At 39.9% G+C, this 21,573-nt stretch overlaps 1 protein-coding gene across 1 annotated transcript in view; it reads left to right on the forward strand.

Moving 5' to 3' along the window:
- ZBTB10 (zinc finger and BTB domain containing 10) overlaps positions 1-21,573 on the forward strand; it is a 38,414-nt gene that overhangs the window by 6,341 nt on the left and 10,500 nt on the right. The window contains exons 2-3 of the mRNA XM_063130883.1: positions 6,476-7,367; positions 18,041-18,178. Coding sequence (XP_062986953.1) covers positions 6,476-7,367; positions 18,041-18,178 — 1,030 coding nt within the window. The remainder of the gene's footprint in view (positions 1-6,475; positions 7,368-18,040; positions 18,179-21,573) is intronic.

Genomic DNA, 21,573 nt, shown 5'->3' on the forward strand with positions numbered 1-21,573 from the left:
GAGGGGATCCTGGGATTAGGGAGGGATGATCCCTCCCTTGTCCCGGGATAGAGCCATCCACTTTGGGCCTGGTTTTTCCAGGCTCAGCCCGAGACCATAGAACGTGTGGCCCCTTGCTGCGGGTTGACCCAGCTCCACGGGAGGAATCGCATGGAGCCAGGAGCTGTGCCCATCGGGGGCAGGGTGGGGGGAGCGGGGAAATTAAAGTATTTTTTTTAAAAAAAACTTAACTTTTAGTGCTCGTGCGCTCCTGTTGCTTTAAAAAAAATGGCGGGTGCGATGCCTCTCCATCGCGGGATCTTCCCTCCTCTGTCGTGGATTAAAAGGTAGGTCTAGCTAAGGCCTAAGACTCCAATACTTTGTGCACTTGGGAGTAACCTCCATGAATGCAATGGGATTTACTAATGAGTAAACATGCAATAGATTGGACTGCACAGTTGGAAGAACTGCTTTACATGTGCCAAACAGGTTAAGCCAGTTTTACTTTAAATAGCAGACTCCCCCTCCTTCTGTGCTATATTGTAAATCACTACAAACATCAGAAACAAAAATGAGTGAAGCTCCAAAATACTTGTGTAATTGTCCAAGTGTGTGACACATTCCTGCCATTTATCCCTGGTGTTAGTGGTTGTAAAACAACAACAGAAGCTTAGCATACTGATAACTATCACGGTTCCAATATAATTGTGCATTTACATTTAATTAATAGTTTCTTTGGGATTTTGTCTGGATTTTGTTGTCTGAACATCCCAAGTCCCTCTGGAGAGGTGTGGGATGTAGCCATGCTGTTTAGATGAAATGCTAAATAGCTGTGCCCCATATAAAATTGAGTTTATTATTTGTTGGCTGTTATTTATACTATAATGGTCAACAGTACATTGCAACAACAAATAGTAATAGTAACTTCATAAAGAAGAAATTCCAGTGATTTTAGCAAAAAGAAATTCTTTGTATACTTAGTTATAACTGGTTTTGAAAAATTCTCATCACTGCCAGCCCGCAAAACCTACGCTCACTGTTTTTTCAGTGTCCCTCCCAAAGCTTTCTGTCTCTCTCACACACATGCAAGCATACAACCTTCCCCAACATCCCCCCACCTCACTTGCTCTCCACTGACTTCCTGCTGGCTTCCCTAATTCCCCCAGCTGGCTTAGCGCTGCCCTTCCTAGCCCCCACCTCTCTCTTTAGCCCCATATAGCACCCACATTGATGGTGCTATATAAATAAATTATAATAATAATCCCCAGCTTACCAGACAGAAGGGAAAAGTAGCTGGGTACACTACAAAGGAAAACACTGCAGCAGTCTGCCATCTTCATTTTGTAAGAATGTGTATGAGGCCCACGTGTCGGCCAGAGGCATTAATGGGAAATGAAGATGGCGTTGGCTTGAGGCCCTGTCTTTGCTTTGAAGTGATCCCAGCTGTCGGAAAGAAAATTTGTTTTTTTGGGTTTTTTTAAGTGGGAGGGGTAGGGCATCTTGGTGGACACTAAGAAAGATGTCCAGAGGTGCCTGTGCGCACCACATTGCCTACCTGCCCTAGGGTAAAATTGTCTCCTTGGACCCAGTGAACCCCTGCAATACTTTGTAATTGTTTTGTATGAATAGGCATTTTTTTAAAAACACACACCAAAAAAACAAGAAATCTATTCCAGTGCTTTTAAAGAGGTATGACTATAAAAATTGGAGTTTGGGATACAGTAAAAGTTTTGAAGATATTCTCTAATTTTGAGAATATGCTGGAGATAGAATGGATCCCAGTTAGCTTAGGTGTTTGGTCATTTCACTTTCTCCATGCATTTCAGTATGGTAAATCAGACCACTGTTAGCTTAGTAAGTAAAATTTGTTTTGTTTTTAAATTGATAAGGGAGAGATGAAAAATCACAGGATAACTGACCACAACCAATATGTTCAGGTTTGCAAAAAGGCCTGAACTCCACTGGCTTGGAAGGGGTAGAAGTGAAGGTCATACTTAATATTTTTCTATGCAATAACTAATCCTCTACCAAGATAGATTTATAGGCTTGCATATTGCCTTTCAACAAAAGTTTTAAAAAATTGTTTAAGCAATGAACAAATTAAAACCTTCCCAGTACTATAGGATTAAGCCGAAGATGATAGATCAGTTTCTGGTCTACCTAGTGCCCAGTACTTGCTAGGATTCTTGTAGAGAATTCTGGTATTGGGCAGCCTTATAACTGAGCTTGACCAATCACAAGACCATGAGTTGGCAAGATGGAATACCGTGAGTTCTATTGTATTCCTTGCCCTCAGGCTTGCATACTCCTTCCCTGGTTAGTTTTAAGTATGGTGCAGCTTTAGATCTGCACTGACATAACAGTAATTACTTTTAAATATAGTTGGATTTTAAAACCATTTCTGATCTTAGTTTGGAAACTAGGCAGTGCTCTTCTGAGTAATAGTTAGACCCATAGTTTGTTTTCCTCCCAAAGCATAAAGATCTATTGAATTTAGTCTGGAAAGAAATGGTAACTTTATGATTTTCTTCTGATTGTCTCTCATTTGCCTTTGTACAAGGGAACCTGTGTTTCATGTACAGCAGTTAGCTTTTAAAGGTTCCTGAACCATAGCGCTTCTAGTTGGTGCTCTACCAATTTGTAAGGTAGGATGAATCTGTGATTAAGTTCATCTTAGGTGCCTGAATATATAAATAAGAATTTTTATCATGGTATAATTTTAGAATCACTTGTTATAAATTGGCACTTCTTAAATTACCACCAAAGACCCTTTTAGTCCTAGACCCTCCTTGGACAGTGACAACGGGCCATCATTGTGTTTTTGTAGCCTGTTCTGTAAAGCCTGATGGCTGCATTCCCCCAAAGTAATAAGCTGGAATTCCAAAGAATCCTGGATTTTCATTCATGAGCAGTGTGTTAGTGCATACTGCTTGATGGCTCCTGCTTGGCCTCTCCCTTCAGCAGGAGTGGCTAAGCAGAAGACCTCACCAGTAATAAAAAGCTTTAATGTTACAGCACAGCTGGGATTCCTAATTTGTCACTTCCTGAACAAGCTGAAATTGCAAACTGGGGTTTGTTATTGGTTTATGATTCCTGGATTTTTTGGGAGCCAAAAGCCAGGAATCAGGTTTGGACATAATAAGGATTTTCTTGCTAGTGATTTCCTGTTTTGTTTAGCACTCCTGCTGGTAGTGAACAATAAGACAGGATTCTCTGGATTTATGGTTTGTTGTTTTGTGCAAATAAGGCCATTGAGATAATTGTAAAGAAAGATGGTCATTCTATAAAACATTTTACTTGAATAATAAATGAATAACCTAACCTTTATAATAGCCCTAAATCCAAGAGGCCTGAATCCACATGTGGTCTGTGTGCACAACAGAACTTTCCTGTCCACCTGCTGCAGCCTTTATGTCCTCTGAAAAGTCACTCCTGAGGGTTGGGGGACCCTCCTTAATGGAGTGTGATATGGGGTACTGCATCTGCAGGAAATCAGTGCACCTCCTCAAAGAACCATTTTCTGTTCATGTAAGGGGTACTTTGGGCCAAAGCCAAAATCAGTATGAAGCGTTAATTGGGTGTTCTCCATTTAGCAAATAAGCTGCTTACATTGTAAAATAAAATAAAATTGAGCAGGATCCTATTACCAGCTATATCAAGTTATTACATTGATACAGTAGTTGTTGAAGCACTGCAACATCCCAGCGTCTTGCTTTACATCTATGTAGCAGCATGGATTTGTGCTGCTAAAGCAGTCACTAACACCTAATGTGGTGTGCAGAACTGTTGCACAGGAGAGATAAGGCTAAAAGTGTGCATGACAAACGTGAAACTGATGTAGCATTTTAAAGTAGCCTGTGGCAGCTTAACAGTGGCCTTCAGGTGAACATGTGTGTCTCATTGTTTCTTCTTGTTTCCTGTTGTCCTGCTACATAGGATACAAAGTTAATGGGTTGGATCCAACAGTTGCACAAGTGATTTTTGTTGGCACAATGGAACTTCCCCATCCTTTACTCCCCGTACATTCTCCATGGGTTCCCCAGATCTGTTTTGAAAAATCCCCAACCTTCAAGAGCACATTTGGGGGAGGTGCGTGGGGTAATATAGAGGGGATAGGAAATCCATTCTGCTATTGATCACTGCTAGCAGATGCCCAGCATTGGATCCAACTGAATGAGTTTAGTCTCAGTCCCTTTGTGGGACTGTGAATTGAGAAGTGTATAGCCGATACAGTGAAGGGTAGCTGAGATTGTTGGTTCTGTGCAGGCAAAGACAGTGGAACGATAGTTTGTCTAGTTTTATTGAAGAGTGCACTTTTCTGGGTGTGTAGCTTGAATAAGGAGGAGAAATGGTGGCTTTCAGTTTGTGAGGAGGAGAGAAGGTATATTGACTTAATAAGCAAGTGAAATGGCCAAGTAAAAGACATCTTAAAACCAGCTTACTTTCCCTTTTATTTGCATATCTGATAACACCTAGGTGATGATCCATACTTTTGTTTGGGAAAGGCTCTGAAAAACTTTGGCACAGAAAAAAGAGGGAATAAATTCTGTTTCATTATGCTGATTATGGGTGGGGAGAGTAGGAGGCTGAAAACTGATGGAGAAGTAGAGATGTAAAATTTCCGGAAATTTTTAAGCTATGGGGGGAAAAATGGCTTTTCCTCATTTTTTTCAGGAAAAAACAATTTTTTTGGAAAAATTGAAATAATGCAATATTAGCACTTTTTTAGATTGAAAGTCACTTTGTTACTTTAGGAACATAAAATGTAATTATGTCCAAGTTGGTTTGGCATAAAATTATTACATTTGGTATATTAGAAGTACAGTGTATTCAAACAATTATTACAAATTTAATTTACTTTTTTATTTTTTAAAAAAAAATTTTTTGGGGGGGTTAACAAATGGAGTTAAAAGCTCCTGAACTGTTAGGAACACCTGAACTGTAAGGAACTTCTTTGGTTCTGCCAGTTTATGAGGAGCAGGCAAAAAACAATTTAAAACAACAACAGAAGAAACCACCAACATTAGTAACAAAGACAATTATTTATGTCTCTGCTAGTCCTCCAGTGTCAAGACATAAAGCACCCATTCCCTTAAAAAGAACTGAGAAAAAGAGGGGGGGAAACAAGATTCAATGAATATGCATGAAATTTAATCATTAAATTTTCTGATCTATAGCTATCACTATTAGTTTCAGTCTCTGCTTCAATAGCAGTGCCCCCTAGAGGCAGAAATGCATCTTGCTATTGCATTTGAGAGTTGTAGTCTCAGTTTGCAACCTAGGACTTGCTTGTCCTTGCTGCACAGAAATTGTAATAATCTGATACTGTACAATTTTTAGAAATCATTTGGAGAAGTAAATATCTGAACACCTTGTCTGAAACATTGTGTTCATCATGCTAAAATAAAACATCCTGTAATCTGTTTTTTCTTCATTTTTAATTTTTTCCCAATTTTTCGGGGGGGGGGGGGGAACAGAAAAGGCTTTGGAAAAAATGAAAAAACACACACATCCCCCCCCCCCGAATTTTCCGGGTTTTTTCCGGACCTTCATGTCTCTATGGAGAAGCCAGCTATTGATGCAGGAGTCCTGCCTCTGATCTAGAATATTCCCTCAGAGCCTTTTCCTAACTGCAATAATTGAAGGTGATTGAGAAGGGGGGGGGGCTTGAAAATCAGCAGTTCCAAGGGAAGAAGTAGTGAAGGAGAGGGCTCGATGCAGCAGCAACCTCCAAGTGAAAACCGTTTGAAGAGGGTGCAAAGAAAGAGAACATAAGAATAGCTTAATTTTGGAAGTAGCATAGGATGGCTATGCTACCCATAGTTCTAAAAAGCAGGGAGGAGTAAACCTGCAAACATAGTCTTTAAGCTGGAAAGAACACCTCTCTTTCTACACCCAACAGAATATTAAAGACACTACACCACAGTAGCTGCTAGCTTGAAGCCATACCTGTTTTCTTCTTGTGATTTTTTGGTGTGAGGATATGAGAAGAGGAATCAAGGAAGAGCTATGGAATTGTGCTGGGAAAGTGACTTGGAGCAGATCAGGGGTTGGTTGGCCACTCCTTGAAATGTTGTTTGCATAGCTGAGTTGCATTTCTGTAGAGGAGTGGTAGCTTTTTGTTGTAGTAGTGGAGTTGTAAGGGGACTGTGGCTATTTATCATTGCCTAGAAACCATGTAAGGTTGTATCTTTATGATAGCATGCCTACTTGGCAGGGAAAAGGCTGCTATAATCCCGTTGGTAGCAAACTTTACTGTAATGTCAAGAAAAAATTAGTTGCAACATCGTTGAATGCCCTTGGTATGTGTTTGGTGCATGCCCACGATTTTATTAATGCATGTTTTATTGAAATGAAAGGTAGTCTGGCTGTGGGCTAAACTATTAGAAATACCTTTTTTGAATTGGGATTAAGAAATACAAATATTCACTTGGTGCTTAAAACTAAACAAATCAGTACCTATAAGCTAACTTCTCCCCCTCCCTTTTAATTACAGGAATCGGAAATAACATCGGAATTGGCTAATGAGAGAGATTGTGATTACAACATTAGGCCAAATGAGAACTCTTACTGCTATCAACTATTACAAGAATTAAATGAGCAGAGAAAAAAGGGCATTCTTTGTGATGTCAATATTGTGGTGAGTGGAAGGGTCTTCAGAGCTCACAAAAACATCCTGGTTGCAGGCAGCCGTTTCTTCAAGACTCTGTATTGCTTTACAAACAAAGAAAGCCGTAACCAAACCACTGTTACCTATTTAGATGTTGTTGCTGTTCAGGGCTTCTCTGTCATCTTGGACTTCCTATATTCTGGTAACCTTGTGCTTACAAGTCAGAATGCAATTGAAGTGATGTCAGTGGCCAGCTACCTTCAAATGACAGAAGTTGTTCAATCCTGTCGCAATTTTATCAAAGATGCCTTAAATATAAGCATAAAATCAGAAGCCCCAGAAGCTGTAGTTGTGGATTACAATAGAAGATCTATTAGTAGAGATGGATTAACTTCAAGGGATCAGAAAGTTGCTAGTTTTTGGGCCACACGAAATCTTACTAACTTGGCAAGCAGTATAAAAACTGAAAATGATGGCTATTGCATGGATGAGAGCCAATCTGAAAACTACCAAATGAATGATTGGGTCCAGGACAGCTCACCTGAAATGGCTGAAAATGAATCTCAAGGTGAGGGAAAGGTCTTTGTATGGAATGACATGAGCTCACAGGGACAATCAGTTCAAGAACCTGGAAAAGGAAGAAGGAAAAACCAAACTGCAAAAAGGTTTGTTTACAATATACCACCCAATAATGAAGAAACATTAGAAGAATGCTCAGCTACCCAAACGTCGGTCCAATACCCAGAGGAAGACTTGCAGTTTATCAAAGAAGAAGCAGGTAAATATTGGTACCATAAGCATCTTAAGAGTCAATGTTTATTATAGTCAATGACTTGACATAAAATTCTTTACACAACCAACCTCTCACAAGGGTAAAAAGTGGAAACCAGATGTCACTCCTTTGCCATTATAAAACATCCTCCAACAGTGTCTTCCCTCCCCCCACAATCCAAATCATAGTTAATTACAAAATCACATTTATTTTTCTGTATCAGACTTCCTTGCCTGTCTTAAATTTATCATATGAACATGATGCTTCGTTTGCTTTGCAGCTTTCAGTCCATTGAGCTTTTTATGATTGAAAAAAAGATGGGATGGAGAGTTGGCTTTAAAATGTGACTTAAAATTAAATAATCCTTACCATAAAGGGAGATGGTGGGGGCATTCTTGCTTTTATTTGCATATCACAGAAGGTGTAAACAAGGGAGAGAGACTGGACTAAAATCATATATTTATGATGAAAAGGCTGGACGGGCTTCTTAAAGAGTGTTTGTGCTTAAATGACCACAATAGTGAAGATCCAGGATTGCAGAACCAACAGTTCTAAATGCTCACACCTTTCAGTTGTTTTAAGTGTTCAAATAGTAGCATATTCAAAAAGGTGCATTGTGTTGGTTCTTGGTAAAATTATTAATAGCATTCACTTTCCACCAAAGACCCTTTTATTCCTAAGCCCTCCTTTGACTTTTCTTCCAAGTGCTTCCATTAGATCTGGGGCAGTATCTAATCCTGTGCCTCCACTTGATTGTGCTGCACCTGCAGGATGACCGGTGGTCCAACAGGAAGCAATTACTTCCCAGAACAACCCTAGAAATGAGTTGATATGTTAGTTTCTGGATCTGGACAGGGCAGTGGAGACCCCTTCTGTGAGCTCTGCTGACATGTTGCACTATGGAAACAAGTGTTTTATCTCATTTCTGGTTGCTTTACTAAATGCTAGCTTCCCGTTGTTCAGCAGTGAGTCTCACTGGCTTACCCTTAGTTTGTTTGACTAGAAAATTTCAGCAGGTGTTGCCCATGTTCAAATATCTTTAAAGATCGAAAATGTTGAAGCCATGAGAAACTAGTTTATTTTCTATCTCCCCGATCCTGAATATTATGAAATGTGGAGAAAGTGAATATTTTATTATCTGATCTAAATTTAACTATTTTAGTATCAGAAAATGCATATGTATAACTTGGCATTTACAGTTGTACTGTTTGGATATTTGTGGAACTTAAAAGTATAACTACTTGTAAATAAAACAATTACATGTCCAGTAATAGACAGAGAACATCCATCTGCATCTGAAGGTATCGAAGCATATCTTAGGTTTGTCAATTGGGAAAATGGGGAGGGGGAAGAATGAAATAGAAATATAATAAAAGTGGACAGTTGAAATCATCAACACTATTGTAAACAAAAGGACGTTTGTTTTGAGCAGACTGGTGCTACCTACCTGGGTGTGGGAGAGATCTGTGGCAGAACCATTAACACATACACCCATTGCCATCAGTGAGAAGGAATGAGCTATAACATCTCCACGAGCATGCCAAGAGCAGGGGCATAAGATCTTGTGGTTCCACGCCTGCCCCCAATATGCCCCATTTGTGACCCCACTGCCATTGTAACTCTGTTGTTGGGAGAGCAATGATGGTGTGGCTTTCTGACACTGCAGAGATGTGGAGGCCTGGAAATAAATCAGGAAAAACATGTTTTTCCCGTTTTCCAAGGACACCCCGCCTTCCTGGAAAAATTGGGGGAAAAAAGACTCTCAGCCTAACCTACCTCACAGGGTTGTTGTAAGAATATAGTGGAGATGAGGATGATCATGTACACTGCCTTGGGCTCTTTGGAAGAAAACTGTGATATAAATGCAATAAATAAATTATGAAATATTTTCTTTGGGAATGACTGAAATGTTAAAGACAAGGTTTTCATTTACTGATACAGGTCTTTACTCCATCAAAATAATTTCTAAATACTACATAGTAGGAAGACTTTTATGTAAAACTAGAGATGAAAAAGTTCTGGGAATTTTGAGGTTGTGGGGGAAAAATTGTTTTGATCTTCTCTTTAAGATTCCCCACATAGTTATTTCTTCCATTCAATACTAGGTTTAGTGAGCTAGTGGGTTGTATCCAACTGTGCCCCAGCACTAACAGCATTGCACTAGCATAAAACAATGCTTGTGCAATGTAATTAGCTCTTCGTAGGGTAATGGGAAAAAGCAGTAATTTGTCATTGACTTAGCAAGCAGTACTTACGTTGTGCAAATGCTGGTTTGCTGCCACAATTTTAATAAAGTTCCCTAATAGACCTCACCATTGGGAAATGCTGCCTCAGCTATAGAAAATTTAACTGCATTCACCAAACTAAACCCTCTATTCCTAAAAGAAACTTAGTAGCCTAATAGAAACTCAGTAGCCTGGTTTCTGTGCTGTAGGCATGGGATTGACACCACCAGGGACAATCTTTAAAAATGAACAAAAGTTAAGATAGATATTAAGGGGAAATGCTTACAAGAGGGAATAGCATGTCAAAATAGATTGAGATTGCTTAAATGTACTTAAGTATGCTTGGTTACCATTTGTAATAGGCAAGAGTTTAAATATATTCTCATTAGGTTTTTCTTCAGACCAGATTTCCCTAAACTCCATCCCAGCCCCTCATGAACAGGAGCCAGTTCTGTACACCAGTCTTCCTCTGCCTCCAGTTCTTCCTTCTTTTCACTTCTGGGATGATTCAGATGTTTCAGGAATTCCTTGCTGAAGTTTTTTCTAATCAGACATAAAGTAGGAACTTAAAATATATTCTGTATAAATCAGTTTGCTCATAAAATCATCATGATGGTATATTAAATTTAAAATTGTATGTTATTTAGACAATAAATGTACAAAGTTTTCTTTGAAATACAACATTTTCATGATACTTCTGTGAGCAAATCCAGTTCTATATGATACATTTATGTTCCTAAAGTGACTTTAGATCTGTAAAGAGCAATAACAAAATAAGTATTCCACATTTTTTCACCCCAAATTTCATCAACTCCCCCCCATAGTCCTCCCCATAAACCTGTTCCCCCACCCCATGGTTTCAAAATTTCCAGAAATTTTACATGCCTACACTAAGGAGATCCTCCTTCCATCCCCTCGAGCCAGTATCCAAATGGATCACAGGGTGGGGGAAGGAGGTACATGAAAGTCCTTGGGGACACGTGGGGAAATATCCCTCTGTTTACCAGTTGCTGGGGAAAATGAACAGGAGGGTGGTATTGCACTCATATCCTACTTATGGGGTTCCCACAGGTAGGTCATTGGCCAATATATCAACAGAATTCTGGACTACATAGGCCTTTGATCTGCATGGCTGCTCTTACGAAATCTTGAAAGCCAAAAGCAATTAGGATTTGTAGGAGACAGGACTTCAGTGCCTTGGCTACCTCATTGCCCCTTGTAGAAGCTGAATAATCTATTTTGACTAAATGTTTTCTAAATTGTTTAGTCATAGAATAGTAGAGTTGGAAGGGGCCTATAAGGCTATCGAGTCCAACCCCCTGCTCAGTGCAGGAATCCACCTTAAGGAAGGCTGTCCAGCTGCTTCTTGTATGTCTCTAGTGTGAGAGAGCCCGCAACTTCCCTAGGCAATTGCTTCTATTGTCATACTGCTCTAACAGTAAAGAGGTTTTTCCTGATGTCCAGACTGAATCTGGCTTCCTGTAACTTGAGCTCATTATTTTGTGTCCTGCACTCTGGGATGGTCAAGAAGAGAACATGGCCCTCCTCTGTGTGACAACCTTTCAAGTATTTGAAGAGTGCTATCATGTCTTCCCTCAGTTTTCTCCAGGCTAAACATGCCCAGTTCTTTCAGTCTCTCCTCATAGGGCTTGTTTCCAGACCCCTGATAATCCTCGTTGCCTTCCTCCCTGCAGTTTGTCTGCATCCTTCTTGAAGTGTGGTGCCCAGAAATGGACACAATACTCAAGATGAGGCCTAACCAGTGCTGAATAGAGGGGAACCAGCACTTCATGCGATTTGGAAGTTATACTTCCATTAATGCAGCCCAAAATAGCATTTGCTTTATTTGCAGCCACATCACACTGTTGGCTCATATTCAGCTTGGGATCTACACCATTTCCAAAATCCTTCTCGCATGTAGTATTGCTGAGCCAAGTATCCCCGATCTTGTAACTGTGCGTTTGGTTTCTTTTTCCTAGGTGTAGAACTTGGCATTTATCTCTATTAAATTTCATTCTGTTGTTTTCAGCCCAGCACTCCAGCCTATCAAGATCACTTTGAAGTTTCTGTCTTCTGTTTTTTAAATTTTGTATACTTTTTAATGTTTACTGTTATAACTTTTGTGAACCACCCAGAGAGCTTCAGCTGTGGGGCAGTATATAAATGTAATACAATAAAATAAATAGGGTGTTAGCTGTCCCATCCAATTTTGTGTCATCTGCAAATTTGATTAGCATTCCCTGCACCATCTTATCCAAGTCATTAATAAAAATGTTGAAGAGCACTGAGCCCAGGACTGAGCCCTGTGGTGCCCCGCTCATTATCTCCCCCTAGTTTGAGAAGGTACCATTGATAAGCACTCTTTGAGTCCGATTCTGTAGCCAGCTGTGGATCCACTTAATAGTTGTTCCTTCTAGCCCACTTGTAGCTAGTTTGCTGATCAGAATGTCATGGAGTACTTTGTCAAAAGCTCTGCTGAAGTCAAGATATATTATGTCCACAGCATTCCCACAGTCCACAAGGGAGGTTACCTGATCAAAGAATGAGATCAGATTAGTCTGGCAGGATTTATTTTTGACAAATCCATGCTGGTTTCTAGTAATCACTGCATTGTTTTCAAGGTGCTTATAGATTGACTTCTGTATACTCTGCTCCAACATTTTCTCAGGGATAGATGTCAGACTAACATCTGTAGCTCCCAAGTTCCTCCTTTTTGCCCTTTTTGAAGATAGGGACAATGTTAGCCCTCCTCCAGTCGTCTGGCACCTCACCCGTCTTCCATGATTTTGCAAAGATAATATACAGTGGTTCTGAGAGTTCTTCTGCCAGCTCCTTTATTACTGTAGGATGCAGTGCATTGGGCCCTGGAAATTTGAACTCATTCAAAGAAATTAGGTGTTCCTTGACCATTTGTTTATCAATCTCAGACTGCAATCCTTCCCCTTCAGCTTGTACTTCACTTTTTCCAGGGGAGTCATAGACCTGTTTTTGGGAGAAAACTGAGCCAAAGTAGGAATTCAGCACTTCGGCCTTTTCTTTGCCATCTGTTATCAATTTGCCACCCCCATTAAGCAGTTGAACCACCATTTCTTTCCTCTGTTTTACTACGCACATACCTGAAGAAAGCTTTTTTTGTTGCTTTTAGCATTCCTTGCTAGCATCCGCTCATTCTCCGCTTTACCCTTCTGATGCCATTCCTGCACTTCTGTGCTACCTGTCTGTACTCCTCTTTTGTAGCCTGGCCTTCCTTCTACTTCCTGTATGTTTCCTTTTTTGGTTTTCAGTTCATCTCTAAGCTTTTTGTGGCGCCACACTGGTTTCTTCTGTTGTCTTCTAACTTTTTTTTCCTTGTTGGAATTGTTTGTAATTGTGCCTTTAAAAACTCCCACCCATCTTGGATTCCTTTTATTAGGGCCACTTGCCATGGGACCTTACTTATCATAGTTCTGAGTATATGGCTACACTTAGCTTTTGCTTCCTTTAAAATCAAGTATGATTTATGCTAGTTGCAGAACTTGATTTTTCTTTGTCAAAAATTGTGAAATTCTGCACATGCAGCCTTGCCTTTAGTGTTCTGTGCATTTAAATCTGTACTTCATTTTCAAAAGTCCATACATACTCATAAGATTATTTTATAATGATAAGGTTTTTAGGACTCTGAGAAACATGAGGATGATGGGCATTTAAAGTCACTTTCAATGTAGTTAACTTGAAAAATCTGTCAGCTTTGCATTCAATCGCTTAGAGATTAGTTCAACACCAAATATACGGCTTCCTAAATTGGTTGTGGTGGTTGGACTAGATGAATTCCCTGTTAAGATGAGGGTTTCTGAACTGGTTGAATCTTGCTTTTAGAGAGTCTTGGAAGCTGTGGGGTGGGGAGTTGAACAATATATAGACTACAAGCTTGTATGGCATTGATGTTGAAGGAAAGGGAAGGGTTGGAAGACTTTCAGTCATGGAAAACTGGTTATTGGGCCAGAGGTTCCCTTTTGCTTTATCTGCCAGTAGCTTATATCGTGTCACTGGCTAGTAATGGATAATGCTGCTTACCTAGTATGGATTTGCTGCCTAAGGCCAGTGATCTATATTGGCTAGCTTGAGTTGGGTATTCAGTGCCAGCCTGGAGATTGGGATGGTGATTGCTGTGATAACATCTTGTTGGCAAAGTTGTACAGATGGTCATTGGTTTCAAATGAATTTATTAGTTCTGAGAATTATATTATTGAACTGTTCAACTTGCTGTCTAACAGGCTTTCTAGCTATGTTTTCCTAAGGTAATTTCTTCTTGATGTTAAGACCCCTGAGGCTACTGATTCTAGAGGATTTTGATATCTATGCTGCAGTTGAAGCTTGAGATTTAATGATTGCCCAAACAAACCACTGTGGTAGTGGACCCAATGCATATTGCTGAGCTTACACTGGATTTGTTGTACATCACCAACAGAGGGTTACTGAGGAGAGGAGGATGCAGAAATGATGTCTTGTTATAGATATGGCCAGGGCTTAGATCACAGGCCCCAAGGGTTGTGGTTTAATTTAAAATCATTGTACCTTGAAGACTTATTGAACCAAGACTTTTCAGGAGATTTTACCATTAATGGTCTTGAAGCTCACATGGTCAATCTTTGGAATAGTGAACTCCTGTGTGATGTTCATGTGATTCTGCCAAAATGCCCTCTCTCACAGTTGCAAATCTAGGCAGCCTACAAGGTACTTACTTAACATAATTGATAACAAGAGTGGAAGTTCCAGAAAATAGTTTAACTCTGACCAAACACTTGAGGGCCAGTTTTGAAGACCTATGTTTGGCAGCAGTAATCATGAAGAATTTTTTTCTGCTATATAGGAGTTCTTCTAATTATTAAAGAATTTTTGCATTTATCCTGGACGTTTGACTTGTGCTGTTTGGATGTAATCTATTATTGCATTGTTCAGTCAATTAATTGGTTAGATTAATCATTTTCAGAAACTTTTAATTGATGAAAAAGATGCTCTTGATTAATCAGGCAGCAGATACATTTTTTTTTAAAAAAAAACAATTTTTAAATATAAGTACTTCTAAAAGCTACAGATGATTAGAGCTGCCTCCACCACCCTGCTCCTTCTCAGGGCAAATTAGATAGGATGTTGAATGAATGCACATTAACATGCACATTTTCTAAAAAATTACATAGCCATAGGCTAGCAATATTAGGGCTGCAGGGCGTGAGGATAGAGAGCTTTAACCTATAACAACGAAAATTACCTCTCTGAAGTTGCTAACGAGTTTGAGAGAGAAACCTCCATTGGGGGTAGGAGGGAGACTTCTGGGACAACAATAGCGGGGGATGGGATAAACTTTTCATCCTCTGCAGTCCTGATGCTGCTCAGGTTTATTTAGAGTTTCCATTTGCATTTTAAAAAACGGAACATTAATTACATTCATACAATTAGCATCACATCTAGTTTGGCCCTTATATAAGATGGAACAAATGCCACCTATAAGATGATGGCTGCTACACCACATGTGTATCATCTAAAAAGAGGGTATGCTTTTTGCTTTAGAAAAGAATTGTTTGCCATATGCAGATTTACTTGATTACAATTCAGTTAAATTACAATTCTGTGTTAAAGGAAGTAGTAGCATGAAAACTTCTGAAAACAATTGCATTTGGGTGATATGAATAACTAGGCAAGTCTTAAAGCCATCTTTTTGAGCAGGATGATTATTGGTAATAGCTACCAAACTCAAGACATTCTTAGAAGGCACTGAGTTGTGTAGACCCATTTCATATTGATTTTAGACTGTCTTCCAGACTTGCTAAATGATCTGAATCTAGTTATAGACAGTCACCTGGTTTGCACATAATGTTAATTCATGGTTTCTTTAACTTAGGGGTCGGCAGCACATAGGAAGCTGTCTTATATGAGTTGGATCTAGCCCAGTATTGTCACTACTGACTGTCAGCAGCTCTCTAGGAGTTTTTCCTGCTCTTATCTGGAGAACTGGAGATCGATCCATGGATCTTTTCCATGGAAAGCATGTGCTCTACCACTGAGTTATGGCCATCCAGTGAGCTGCATGCAACCCCCACCATCCCTGGGGCAGCCCCCACTAGCTCTCACCCCTGAAAAAGAAAAAAATAAGCATTTGTGCAAATTCAGAAACTTGAAAAAAACGAAAAACTGAAACTTGAAAGAAACGGGGCAAGGTGGGAAATTGTGAGTTCAACAATCCCACCATCCCTACGTCTTTGTGCTCCATGCAATTCTCGAGCTGCATCATGGAGATCTTGCGCAGTAGCATGAGTGGCAGCACCGCTTTCAGCTGCTTTTGCAAATGAGCTCTATGGCAGTGGAGCTCATCTGTACGGGGCCCTGACAGATGACATGCTAAGCTGTTAACCCTTTTGCAGTGCTTGGTTAGTGAGGATGAGTAAACCATGGTTGGTTATGTAGCCACCATGGTTAGGAAAAACACCCTACATATGACATGCTGAGCCATCATGGTTAGCTCAAAACTCTTAACCATCATGTCTTAGCGTGACATTTGAACATGGCTACAGACTGTTACTTTAAACAGAAGGTGTCTTACATTTCTTCTCCCACTTTGTTCATCATTGAAGGGAGCTATTAGACTGCACCCTAGTGTAACCACAATTGACAGTCTCTCTGTGATCAATCCCAGCACCATATGGTAACCCCTCAGCGTGCATGTACCTGATTACATTTACCTGATGCTTTAAGAATGAAAGGAAAATAAATTACAGGAATTAATATCAGGGGACAAACTTAGATTGCTGAATGGTTTAGGTGGGGAAAGGGTGCAAAAGCGAGGGAAAGAAGCACCACCAAACAGAGGAAATTGTCTAATTGGCAGTTTTACTTATTTCATATGTAGCTCCTGATGAAGGACAATGTCCAAAACGTGTTGAATACATTGAAGAATTGATTTAAGAATAAAAATAAAGGTTTATAGCACCAGAGCTTTGCTCTCCCCCTTTTATCCTCAGTTAGGTGGGGAAAGCAGCGCTGTTCCATGACAGTGCTGTAGAATGTGCTTGAGCGACCTCAGTGTCAAATGGGGCTTATGTACAACTCGGTCCACTTTTCATTAGATTGTACCAAAGACAGAATGAGGATCTTAATGATTCAGCAATACTTCCAAAGACCTGGGAATAGGGATGTAACATTTCTGGAAATTTTGAGATCACGAGAAAAATAAAGTTATTTTTTTTCCAGGGGTGGGGTTGAAAAAATTGGGTGAAAAATAAGCAACATTTTTTTTAAAAAAATAGCACTCTTTACAGATCTAAAGGCATGTTACTGGTATACGACAGCATTCCCCAACCTGGTGTCCTACAGAAATTTGAGGCTTTAAGTCCCATTAACCTCAGGCAACGTGGCCAATGGTCAGGAATGGTGGGCACTGTAGTCCAAAACATCTGAAAGACATCAAATTGGGGATAGCTGCTTTAGGAACATAAAGCCGCCTTTCTGTTCCTAAAGTTATTTTATGTGTAACTTAGTGGCCATAAAATTAGCATTATGTTTTAAAACTTTAAAAAGTAAATTAGTTAATTTGTAATTATCTCAATTGATTAGAACTACATTTTATTAACTACTACCGCATCAGATACACAGAGCTATAGAACAAAACCCAAACTTTCAAGAATGCACATTTATTGTCATGAATGCACAATATTCCACTCACATGTTGTGAAACTGAGCATAATGTCTATCATCAGTAAATATATTTTAGATCAATATTTTTAATGACGAATGAAAGAAATAACTGTGCTGGTAATCTTACAGCAAGGATTAAAAAACACACATTTCCACATGGTTTCATTATTTCCAGACATTTTACATCTCTCATCTTTCTTTGGCCTGCTTCAGACAACACACTAAACCATGCTGCTTAACCACAAAAGGGTTAACGGAATGCATTGATCTTAATGCATTCCATTAACCATTTTGTGGTTAAGCAGCATGGATGGTTTAGTGTGTTGTCTGAACCAGGCCTATAAAAGTGTTATTACATAGTTTTTAGAAATCATTTGAGGGGGAGAGTAAAGGCTGGGTAACAATACATAAATACTTCACCTTAAATTCTTAAAGAAAACATTTCATAATCTAAGGGTGTTTAATTTTTTGGAAAAAACAAAAATGGTCCTTAGGAACTCCCTCACCCCCCTAATATTTCTGTTTTGTTCCAGGTCTTCAAATCTCCACTGGGGAATTGTCCGACATGTCCTAGAAATGTTAATTTTTGCAAAGTTCTCTTTATTACATTTTATAATACCAATAGTTGAAGTGCTCTGGGTGATTACTCAATATCTAATAACTATATTCCTTCGCTTTAACTACATACTAGTTTCTAATTGTGTATCTCATATGTGCAAAGATGGTGTCACTTGTTTGACTTCAATAATATTTTACACATACTTTCCCCATAAAATCTTGTAACAGGTACCTCAAGTGATTTCAAGTTTGGAATGTTTCCTGGTATCTCAAGTGATTTCAAGTTTGGATTATTGCCAGGTACTTCAAATGATTTCAAATACGGCTTGTTACCTGAATCCTGGCCGAAAGAAAACTGGGAAAATGGCAAGTAAAATTAAGTATTTATGAATGCTTTGTTCATACTTGGGACTTCTGACTTGTGCTTTCAGCAAGAATTATCTCTCTCTTGCCATTATAGAACAATGGAGAGGTTAAATTCCTTTTAAAATTATTTTTATTGTAGATCAACTGTAGTTGGCTTTGGGTGTTTAAGTTTGGGTTTGTTTTAATTACCATATAAGATATCCTCAAAGTGGTTAATGTATATTGTAGCCATAGTTCCAGTTTAGCTGTATTTTGAAAATAGTCATAGATGGCTATTCTTCTACTGATTTTATTTGTGATATCTACAGTGGTGGCCAAAATTGTGGACACGTTTTGAAATTTTCATGTTTTGCAACTTTGCATGCTTATAGAAAATGTTGTTTCGCGAAATTCAAATGTTTGTTTATCAATTGAAAGAGAATTTAATGTTGAATTCAATACAAAAAACAATGCAAATATCTGCAGTACAAAAGAAGTTATGCTTACTTTAGTCTAAAAACAAAGGGGTGTGATTGAGTGAAGAAGTGGATTGGAATTGCAAACCCTACTGGCCAATCACAGTCCTTGTTCTGGGGACCAATCACATGACAGTAGCTGTGATACATCATGTTTCAAGTTGGGGAAAGTCAGATTTTCTGTTTGTTGTGTAACTGAAACGCAATTGGAGATTGTGTGAATATTTGAAATATTTCTCAAATTAAAAGTGTACATACGTACATCATAAATAGAGCAATGGCACCAAAGAAAAGAGTTGATTGGACACCCAGGAAAAGAAGCAGGATTGTTGTATTACGTGAATCAGGTCTTTCAGTAGATATATAAACATTTGAATTTCGTGAAACAGAACATTTTCTATAATGAGCAAAGTTGCAAAACATGAAAATTTCAAAAAGTGTCCAATTTTGGCCACCACTGTATATTAGTGTATTACCTTCCCTGAGCTTTTACGAAGAGAGCACATTGTAAATCAGATATAGAGGTTGGCCATCTAAATCGCAAGTATTTACTTGTCCTGTTACAGTTAACTGTTTATCAATATAAATACAGATTCTTGAAGCCTTGGAAAATATATAGGAGGATATCTACAACATTTCTTCTTGCTGTATCAAGCATCTCTGGGAAATATTTGGTTGAATGGTATACTGTAGAGTTATGGACAATAAGCAACTGGTAGGCCTTATTTAAATCACTGACCCAGTTTGCATGTCACAACAGCAGTTCCTGGGTTGTTCAAGTGTGAGCTGCATCTTTGTTATTTCTGCTTTTAATTAACAACCCAGGAATATCCCCTACTAGGAGGTTCTAAAGTATTCTAAGAGAATTAGTGGCTGCAAAAAAGGGTCAGCTTGTGGAACTCTTGTATTATAGTGGCAGAGAGTTCCTTAGGTCCTGAAATACAAGTATTTTACACAAATAAGAAGCCCCATAGGTGGGATTGCCCTGTGAAGGAGCAGTTCCCCCATAGGTGGTGGCAATGCTAGGAAGAGGGAATCCCCCATATTGAGAGCAAAAATGATGAGTGTGCAGGAAGCATTGCACTTGTTGCTTTGCTCATCCCTAGCAATTCTGCAGTTTAACCTAGGAATTGTCACCATGACATGTGAAACAGGTTGGAGGTTGCTTTCCTTATGGCGGGGGTGGAAAACATCAGCATGTGGGTTTCCCCAATTAGTGTGCAGCCCCCTTCTTGCTCCCCCTCCCCCTGTGCAGCAGCTAAGCTCTTTTAAAGCCTTAATTAGTGAGTTGTAAGTGCATAAAGTTTATGTGTACAGAGGTGGTCCTGGTCCTGCACTCTAGGAAATGCAGCCCTCAGGCCGAAAAAGAATCTCCAGCCTTATATTATAGCACTTGCAGATTCTTGCATAAAGATCTTCTCTTGTGGCGGGCGTAAATAGTATAGAATATCCATTTCAGAAGTGTTAGTTTAATCCCCCTTCCCCAATATCTCAGTTGATGTTTGCACTGTGGTCATATTTACTTTGCTATATGTGATCCCTATTTTGTGGGGTTTAAATTTAGTAATGAACAGATTCTTCTTCGTGGTCTCTGTGCATCACACATATGGGCTCTGCGCCTGCGCAGGGCCAGCTTCAGAAACTTCTATAGCTGAATACGTTTTAGGCGGGAACCCCTCCCCCACCGTCCACTGAGCATACTCAGGGGTTCCCGCCTAATCCCCTCAGTTCTCTTCAACCCGCCTGTAGGGTCAACAGCGTTTTTGGAGACTTCTCTATTGGTATTGTTACCTCAGCTGAAAATATTCTATTCTTCACTCTTCTCTTACTTCTCCAGTTTTCTATCTTTTTTATATATATATTATATATGATATATTCGTTGTTTGTTTTCCTCAGCCTTGGTGCCTATGGCACTACAAGGCCTATTCAAAAAGTGCTCCTCCTGCGGGCAGAAAATCTCTCAAACGGACGGTCATTCCCAGTGTTTGCTGTGCTTGGGGGAGACGCATGTCGTCGAATCCTGTTGTTTTTGCCTAAAATTCTCCAGGCAAACCAGGAAGAACCGATCAGATCGCCTTCGGGCGTTACTGTGGGAAAAGGCGTTGGAGGCAGTGGAGAAACCGAGTACGTCTCGACGCTCAAAATCTCCCAATACCATGTAGTCGATGCCCCAACCTCCTCCTTCGCGGAGTGATGCCTTACCGGTTCACCCCCTTCCTCCTCTCTATCCGCTTCCTCAAAAGCGGCCAGGAAAATATCTAAGAGAGGGAGAGAGCATGTTGGGTCTGAAGAACCCCAAAAGAAAAAGAGCAAACTTAAATCGAAGGAGGGGAAGAAAAAATCGGCAAAGTCAAACCCTTTGATACCGAAGATCCCGGTACCGACGCCTTCGATACCGAAGCGTCCCACGGCACCGAAGAGCCCGATATCGAGGCTGTCATTACAAACAACGCCTCCAATACCGGCAAGCCCGATACCGACACTATCGGTACCGAGGGCCTTCTCGATACCGAGACGCACAACTCCGTCTTCACCGCCGGCGTTAACGCCAACCCGTACGGAGCAAATACTGGCTTCCTCAGTCCCTCCTCCATTCAATATTATAACGATACCGACCGAGGAGACAAGTGCAAGAGCATCGATCTCTGAAGGAGAGATCAGAGGTTCCTCACAAGACCCGACGCTGGCGGAAGAGGTTTCTGCCTCCCCTCGATACTGCCAAAGCCAACAACTGTCTTGGGATACCGATGGACATCGGTACCGACAAGAGCCAACCATCGATACTGACACACATCGATACCGAGACTTCGATACCGACATACATTGATACCGAGATGTGCTGCCCCCTGAGCTGTCCGATGACGATTATCAATCGGACTCTTCTCAAGAACGATCACCGCCGCCATCCATCCCTTCACCGGATGACTTAGTGATAGCAAC

The sequence above is a fragment of the Elgaria multicarinata genome, chromosome 7, assembly GCF_023053635.1.
Source record: "Elgaria multicarinata webbii isolate HBS135686 ecotype San Diego chromosome 7, rElgMul1.1.pri, whole genome shotgun sequence".
NCBI lineage: Eukaryota > Metazoa > Chordata > Lepidosauria > Squamata > Anguidae > Elgaria > Elgaria multicarinata.